The sequence below is a fragment of the Merops nubicus genome, unplaced genomic scaffold, assembly GCF_000691845.1.
Source record: "Merops nubicus isolate BGI_N331 unplaced genomic scaffold, ASM69184v1 scaffold13401, whole genome shotgun sequence".
NCBI lineage: Eukaryota > Metazoa > Chordata > Aves > Coraciiformes > Meropidae > Merops > Merops nubicus.
In genome coordinates this window covers 13,577-22,356 of record NW_008589103.1, presented here as the reverse complement: position 1 = coordinate 22,356, position 8,780 = coordinate 13,577, and the positions used below count along the sequence as shown (strand labels likewise).

Here is an 8,780-nt window from a genome sequence, read left to right as displayed (position 1 = left end):
TTCTTTTAGCACAGTCCCTAAGGACTGAATTGAGACCCACAAAACGTTTTGCTCAGGTCCTCAAACAGCTGATGGATGGCAATATGTCTAATTCAGCTTCATTACATGCTGAGCTCAAAACATAATCTAGGGGTGCAAGTCAGCAAATTTTTCCCACTTGTAAATTCACCCTGTAATGCAAGAGAGGTGTTAGAATGCAATAAAATAACATTGTAAATTCTTTGAATTTCACATACTCAAAATACTGCCATGAAGAACGTTCAGAGTTGAAAAGTCCTGACTTAAAAAAAAATAAATTAAAAAGACTTCTGAAGAGTTCAGTGGTCACATGCTAATTTATAACTATGTTGTTACTCTGCTTTTAATTAGGGTGTAACAGCCACTGCTTTCAAAGGCTTTACTGGAGTGCCCACACTTTATCCACAGAGTCTGCTGTGTCTGTCAGTGAAGAGATGGCCAAGGGGAAAGCAAAAGGTCAAAAAGGGAGGAAGATCACCTTGAAAGTTGCCAAAAATTCCATCCGGATATGTCTTGACGGAGCACGCCGTCTTGACTTAAGCCATATGGGTATCACCACCTTCCCCAAGTGCATTCTGAAACTGGCTGATGTGGATGAACTTGATCTGAGCAGAAACATGCTAAAAAAGATTCCAAGTAGCATCGAGAAGTTCGAAAAACTGCGCTGGTTGGACTTGCATAGTAATCAGCTCGAGGATCTGCCTGAGGCAATAGGTACACTTCAGAATCTTTTCTACCTGAATATAAGCAACAACAAGCTGACCACCAAAAATCTGCCAGAAAACTTGAACCTTCTCAAGAACCTGCGTATTCTCAACATGGGCTTGAACTGTCTTGACAGTATTCCCACCACTCTTGGGGCCCTGAAGGAACTTAAGGAGATAGGTCTTTTTGACAATGCCTTGACCATCATCCCAAACAGTGTGAAAAATCTTCCCAACCTCAAGAAACTGAATACAGAAAGAAACCCTTTCCCAGATTCAAAGCAAGAAGAGGAAGCTGACTCCATTAAACGCGTAGAAACACTGCACTTAGTACAAGAGAAAGACCTGTGCTCTTCCTGCCTGAAGATGTGTCAGGATGAGAAGGACAAGCTGAACAAGTTACAAAATGTGCCACCTAGTCCTGCAAAGAAGCCAAGTTTTCCTTTACTCCTTACACCCAATTCCTCTGCAAAGGATAATGAAGAAGAATGGAGATTAAGAGAGAAACATCCCTGAAATATACCAAGGCATTCTACAGATCATATTGCATGAAGTCCAGCCCAAGCTAATAAAAAGCTGACCTCTTTCATCCTCCCTTTTCCTGCAGTCCTCTTCCTTTAAGGATCTACTTAGTTTTAGAAGCAGCAGATCTGTGTGGTCTCTTAAACAAAATCCCAAACAACTAAAACACATGTATATTTTTGGACGTGTGCATTTGGGAAAGAAAGGGCTATTTTCATCTGGCCCTAGTACTACAACATGTTAGATTTGGGGATTTTGTCTCTTGTGTGTGCACGTGTCTAGTGAAAGAATCATTGAAAATATTAGTTCTGTTCATTTTCATAGGGTGAGACACAATTAAACCATTCCTAACAAATACCATTTGGAGGAAAAGAAACGGATCTGGGGACCTTCTGTGGCTGGTGGCTGCCACCAGCCCCTCAGAGAATCTCAGATAGGCACTGTTAGTGTAGGAACCATGAGTCCATTCCAGCTGAGCAGAGGCTAGCAGAGACAAATGTTATGCTTAAGGAGTAACTAAGCAGTGCAAACACAATGCTTAGAGCTAAACAACCAGTGATCCTGTTTGCCATCAAGGGGCCAGACACTGCATAAGCAAGTTCTCTGGAATTTTGAATACTATATCTGGGTGCAGTGATCTCTAACTCGCGCAACACGATGAGCACCCCTGACTACACTCACTGTGTTTTGTCTGCCTCTGAGTCTCCTTCCAAGGAAGGTACAGAAAAGAAAAGGGGTAGGGAAAAAATTGCTCTTTTTAAGGGTTCTGGGCATATCACTTAAACAATGACTAAGAGAAGAGGAGTCATCCTCTTCCATGATCCAAGAGTCAGCTTGTGAACTGATGAAATCAGGCCTGGTGTCTCTACAGTACTTTTAGCTTTCTGTTCACATGTGTGCATGCACATGTGCACCTGAGCACACACACAATTGTTCAAATCACATCCCTAGGGCAGAGAGCACTGACAGCCTGCAGATAGCAATATAGAGGCACAAGCAATGAGCAGATTCTAAAAGCAATCAAGCATGACATAAGAAGAGGTCCTGGCTGTGGCCATAGCAATATACAGTGATGGTGAATATTTAAGTGTATTTAAATGAAGAATAAAGTGCCAGGGGTAAAGTGCTTGGTTGTCCAGTAGCAGCCCATTGTAATTTCTTTATGTGTCTGCCACAGAGCCTGAGAGTCAGAATTCCTGCACAATATTCCTGTGGAAAAACTGATACAGGTTTTCCCAGAAATGCTACTACCTCAATGTCATATGATACATCAAACTAGCAATTTCTTCTTTCCATGCTTCAGCTGTGTGGTTATTAATAGTGTGTCTGGGCAGAGAGCTTAGTCTGGCCTGCCTCCCTGTCTCATGCCAAAGCTATGCCAAAGGCCTCTTACAATGGGTCCTCTTTTAGCCAGTGGAGTAAAACTGAAGGCAGAGCCTTACATGATTCAGGACAGGCTACTTTAGACTTAAGACATGCAGCCTGCTTCAATCTGTGAGACCAAACATAAGCTTTTCCTCACAATAATCACAAGCTCAGCTAAAGCCCAAAGTTCCTGCAGTCATAGTGCTACTTATCTCAAGACATTCCAACCTGTTGAGCACCCAGCAAGCACAGAGAAAGAGAACCCTGGGGTGAGTTATTAGCTGCTCCACATGGCACACATCGCGCTCCAGAGAGTCAGCCATTACCTGTGGCATAGGTTAGGCTCTAGTCAGAGCTGATGGCATACGGCACTGGTATTTTTACCAGCTGTTGGCTGGTACTCAGCAGTGAAAACATTCACTTAAAAGACAGGTAATGTTCTACAACAGGCAGAATGAAAATTAAAGAGTAACGCTGACACAGGCCACAATAACTCCCAGGAGCAGTCTGCCCCTTGCGTCTCAACAGCATTCCAGCCTCCAGGTGATCATTTCAGAGGAAAACAGTTAGGTACTCAGGGCTGTGTTCCTGAAGGTATCCAAATTAAGAAGAGTTACAGGTAGGCAAGTAACTCAAGGTCAGCATGGAATATGGTCTCAATCGTGTCCCACTGGGAATACTTTTTTCCAACAGTGGTAAATCTGAGGGACAACAAGTTGGAATCTCCACTATTGCACAATTACTATAACACGCCAGCACATCCATGTGTACATCTATCACTGTCTGCCCTAACCACACAATAAAGAGGCCATTACACAGGATCATTACATATTGCCTCTAACAACCTCACCTCACTGTCTCTTTCCCACGCCAACCATCTGTGTAGAGTTTACCAATAAAGTCATATTAAGGAGGTAATAATTATTAATCAACTATGCATAGTCAGCTACTCAGTATGTTTTTTTGTGTCTTCATGCTGTGGAGGCTGTACACTAGAATGCTTTCCACAGTTCTGGGGATGCCTTTGAATCTTTAAAAAAAACGGGTGCAAACAGGTAAATTTCTAGATGCTTTTTAAAGGTGCAGCTTATTCACACAATTGCACTTGCCTACAGTTATCCAATGTGTGCTATGTTTTACCTTATATTCAAGGACTCTTCTGTTATCCCCTTTGACTTCAAAGCAGGCTGGAAAGAGCAAAATCTATAGGAGATATGAAAGGTCATGTTATAATTATTTAAATGGTTATCTGTATATATTACAAACACACATAATCTATACCATGTTCTGACAGCAGCTTTTTTCCTCAAGGGCACCATGGTATTTCACTGAGGCTCTAACCTAGGACAAAGTTGCAAGATAACACAGCAAAAATATACATTTAATGTTAAGGAGTTGCCTATTGCTTGTTTTTTTCCTAAACAGGACCTTGAATTGATATATGGGGCTATGGACTTATGATCAGGTGGTTTAAGGTGCTGTTAATTAAAGCTAGAGAATGAGAACATCAAGCATTTGTCTAGCAAAAACAGCAGAAAGCAGTAACAACCCACATCTCAGCCATCCTACTTACTTTCCCTGGGAGTTTATGATGTCACATGTACTAAATCCTCAAAACACCTAGGTTTGGTGACCTTCAGATGAGAGGCAATACAGGCAGCCAAGGATCAAACTGTTATTTTGAACTGCCTTTTGAACTGCAAGATTCCCCAAAGAGATTTGTCAGAGCTAAAAGACAGCAAAGATAAGGGCTAAAAAAACCAGCCAGCTCTGGGGCACACTCTGGTGATTCTGAGTAGCTACACTATGCAGACAGTTCAGAAAGGAAGAACAGACTTCTGCATTGATTCAAGTGATATTCCATTAGATGCCTTTTGAACTGCAAGATTCCCCAAAGACATTTGTCAGAGCTAAAAGACAGCAAAGATAAGGGCTAAAAAAACCAGCCAGCTCTGGGGCACAATCTGGTGATTCTGAGTAGCTACACTATGCAGACAGTTCAGAAAGGAAGAACAGACTTCTTCTGCATTGATTCAAGTGATACTCCATTAGAAATTTTCAGAGATTTCAGAAGCAGAAGGAACTGCTATCTTTGTTTTGAAATTAACAGGACAAATCCTCAGTTCAGGCTGCAGAATTTACCACAGGAACTACTACATATTGAAGCATTTTCCCTGCATAAAGTACAGTGAAAATGGACCTAATATAACAGCCAGAACTGCAGTAGGAAAAAAAATACGCAAGAAAACAAAGTGAAAATTAATCACTTCGTAGTCTTACATTCAAATTCCATCAAACAAGACAAGCACATGAGGAGAAACGTTTCTTAAACAAAAAATCCATTGTTAAAAGTTAACTCCACATCAAAGATAAAGACAGAATCAGAGTGACAAAAACATTTTATTCATGAAGAATCTAATGACACTTCATCTGTTGGAAGACAGCGGGAAGAAACCTTATTTATTTCACCCAGTATTGTGAGGTGAGACATAGATGGCTCTCATCTGTGAGAAGCAGCAACACAACTGCAATTGCAGTTTCCTGGGATGCAGGAACACATAACATGCCACTGGGTGCTAGAAGAATCCTACCTGTGTTAGCTCCCATGATAATAGGTATATAACGATTTGAAGAGGTCACAGGTTAGCAACAGGAAACTTCCCTAGCTTTGGTTAAGTGTCTCTTAAAGACAAAGGAGCTGCAGTTGAAGGAGCCTCTGGGGTAGCACAAAACAGACATCTGAAGCAAGGATAAATAGTTAAGATAAACAGATAAATAGATAAATAATAGATAAATAAATAGCCAGGTGATAGACCAGCAGTGTTACCTGGGTGTTCACATGTTATTATGAAATAATGATTACCTCTTAAATATCTTATTTCGGTCGCTGTCATGGAAGACAAGAAATCTGGAGTAACCATTTTTGAAGAATATTTCCAAGGCAATCTCCTGGAAAGATAAATCATTTACAATGTGAAGAGCTGCAAAGCAAAGCCTAGAGCTGCAAAGAGTCCATTATGACCCGTCCAGTTCTTCAAGGTTTAAAAATAAGGCCTTGATTTTGTATAAAGTGGGAAGATTTGTAGCAAAATAAGCCTAATATTCCAAATTATTACAAATATATGTCATTACTGTTGTTGCAGTTTTCCCTCAAATGACTGAGCGTGTTCATTAAAATATGCCTAATATTCCAAATTATTACAAATATATGTCATTACTGTTGTTGCAGTTTTCCCTCAGATGACTGTGTTCATTCCTACCTGCAGAAGAAAGCGCATCAAATGAATCTCTTTTATATCATGGTACGAGTAACGGGAACACATCTGGTCTCCCACAGCATGGTCTTTATGGCATAAGTTAAAAATAAATGGGTCACTGATGCTGAAAGAGAAAAATACAAAGAAAGAAAAATTAATCTGAAATAAAAAAAAAAATAGGAGAGGCCTCATAAACATCCAAATCCTCCCTAAAGAAGAATAAAAATACTAAGAGATAGCAAGATCAATTGGGGTGTGCATGAATTGAAAACAAAGATAAATACTGAAGGCAGATTTTGTATTAGTTCCAAAAATAAAATAAAGAGCTTGTAGAAGCTAAGAGTAGGTTTGGAAGTATTTTAGTATATATAAGCAGGCAGACAGCAATGTTTAGACACACTGAAATCTGAGAAGCAGCAATAGAAGCAGTGGGGTGGGAGAACTTGAAAGCCTGAGTCAAGGGCAAGCATTGTATAGACATACAGCTATTATAAACAGCAATTTATTTGAACTAATAATTAAGCAATTAAGTCATTATTATTTGATTCATGTACAAGGACTGCAAATACTGCCCAGCCCATAGCAAATCCCCTGGAAAGACAACCGAAGCTTTTATTGGACCTTGTATACAATTGATCCTTAAGTGACTTGATCAGATTGCCTGATATTTGACTTAGTAAGAATCAGATGCAGAGCAGACAGTCAGGGAGTAAAAACAGTTACTCACTGTCCCACTGGGCTTTGCTCATGAGCACACAGTATGCACAAAGAGCTAAGTCGAACAGACTCACTTTCAGTATTGATCAGTTTCAATAAGCCATGAGTCAAAGACTGTAACAGTGTGTCAAAAATTAATTAGGATTCTGTCTCAGAGAAACTAACACAAAATTTACGAGACAATGAAGCTAAAGGCTCTTATAATGACTACTCCATATAAATAAAAGATGGGAGCCAATAAGAGAGAAACGTTAACAACACTTCAAAAGAACTGAAAACCAGCAATGTATGTGTTAGACTGGCCACCACCTCCATCTCTTGGAGACTGGAGTTCTTGTTGCACCTCCAAAGCCTGTGAACAAGCACCTACGTTAGATATGTTAAATATTTCTGTCAACAGATAGAAAAGATAGCATACTTCTTGCTGTGCTAAATCCCTCTTGAAATCTCCTTAAAGTCTTCAAATTCTAGGTATCCAGGTACCAATATTGAAGTTAGCCAAGCAGAACTCTGGAAGGAAAGAATAGCTTACCTGGACAAGCAGTGACGTGTACAGTAGACTTCTTCTAGAGGGGATAACACAAAGCACTCGCAGATGTAAAAGTGGTCTTTGCCAAAAAGCAGCACTCCTTCCAATGCTGTATGCCCCTGCACAACTGCCACAGAGCATTTGAACGTCACCTAGTATGGAAGCAAACATAATAAAGCCAGGAGTCGGTAACACAGCAGACAAGGACAGCAGGGAGAAAGACCCAGTGATGCAGAAGGACATATGTTTCTATCAAAACAGATGCCATCTTTATTGGCTGGTCTATAGGGATGCAGCCACAAAAATCACCATGTGATTGACAGAGCATGACTCTGTGGTACTAGTAGTGGGAGGGTCCGATGACCTTTCCCCCCATTAAATCTCTTCCTTCCCCACCTATCTGTGGCTATGTTTAGCAACATCACTACAGAACATGATGAGTTTGCAAATGTTGCAGGAGTTAGCACTACAAAACTTTATTGATAGACAGCAATACTTACTATACAGGCAGGCAGTGGAAGCATTGAGGAAGGAAGTGGCTTACAGAGCATCATACAGAAAAACAGTGGCATGTTTGAAATATATGTATATTTAAAATACAGAGACAAAGCAAATACTTTTATTTAGATCCCAGTGAAATCTATAATTGAAAATATCCTGCAGAGTAATCCCAAGGAGTAATGAGCAAATGCTCTAGGTATCTATCTCACCATGGCCAGCTGAATCAGCATACAATGGATTGAAATTTCACTAACATAACTCCTTGCACTGGCACCTTTTCTTCCTATATTATACAGGCGGCAAATCAAAATATATGAATCTACACTTCTAGTTGCCCTAAATATTTAGTTAAGCATTTTGGAACAGTTTTAAAAAAACCTCCTTGGTATTGTAAGACTCACCCTTTTTTTTTTTTTTTTTTTTTTCTCCTTCCTTTCTCCCAAACAAATTACCTTGGCCCTTAAAAGAGAGGAATTTCTAAGGCACAGTTTAGGAGCATTGGAAATTTTTTGGCAAAGCATTTCTTCACTCATGTATGCCAGTTCTTAAAAAGTTTTCTTGGGAATAGACAAGTATTGACAAAGAAAAAAGTATTTTTTTCTGAAAGTTTCTATGGCTGAGAGATGGTATACAAAGGAAACAGACCAACATAGAGACCAGAAAATCCCAATGATCTGGAAAATTGTGTGGGCTGTGGGAAACAGTCCTGATTTTAAAACAAGCAGTAATTCATTGAGAAGAACTTCCCTAACATTTAGAAGCATGAAGCTCCTTATTTTTCTTGTATGCTGATTTTATCCTCTACATATACTCAGATTCAAAACAGCAGTTCGCTGGTTAGTCAACTAGGAGGATCAAGGTCAACTCACTGCTGTGCCCAGTTTGGACCAGAACTTTGAAGCAGTATCTCCTACACACCCAGGGAAGGAGGTAGGAACTAATAATCAGCCTATTGGCTCATTCTCAGATAGAGGACCCTCTATTTTCAAATATCCCTTTAAACATTCATACTACAACAAAGCACTAATGCAAAATCTTTAAACACTAATATTACTTTACATACTAATAAAGTTCCTCACCGCTGAGCTCCCCCTGCAAATCAACACAATCCTAAATTACATACAATCCAGAAGTGAGTGCAAAATTTTGCAAGCTGAGTCCATCTGA

The 8,780-nt window shown here is 39.9% G+C and overlaps 1 protein-coding gene across 1 annotated transcript; it reads left to right on the top strand.

Annotated features, from left to right (window-relative positions):
• The first annotated feature begins 452 nt into the window (after positions 1-452).
• LRRC18 (leucine rich repeat containing 18) lies at positions 453-1,238 on the top strand. The gene has a single exon (XM_008949477.1). The coding sequence runs from the start codon at positions 453-455 to the stop codon at positions 1,236-1,238; it is 786 nt and encodes a 261-aa protein (XP_008947725.1).
• The last annotated feature ends 7,542 nt before the right edge of the window (positions 1,239-8,780 follow it).

Bases quoted from the DNA above. Each gene is read 5' to 3' on its own strand.
- LRRC18 (XM_008949477.1), top strand. From the start codon at position 453: ATGGCCAAGGGGAAAGCAAAAGGTCAAAAAGGGAGGAAGATCACCTTG.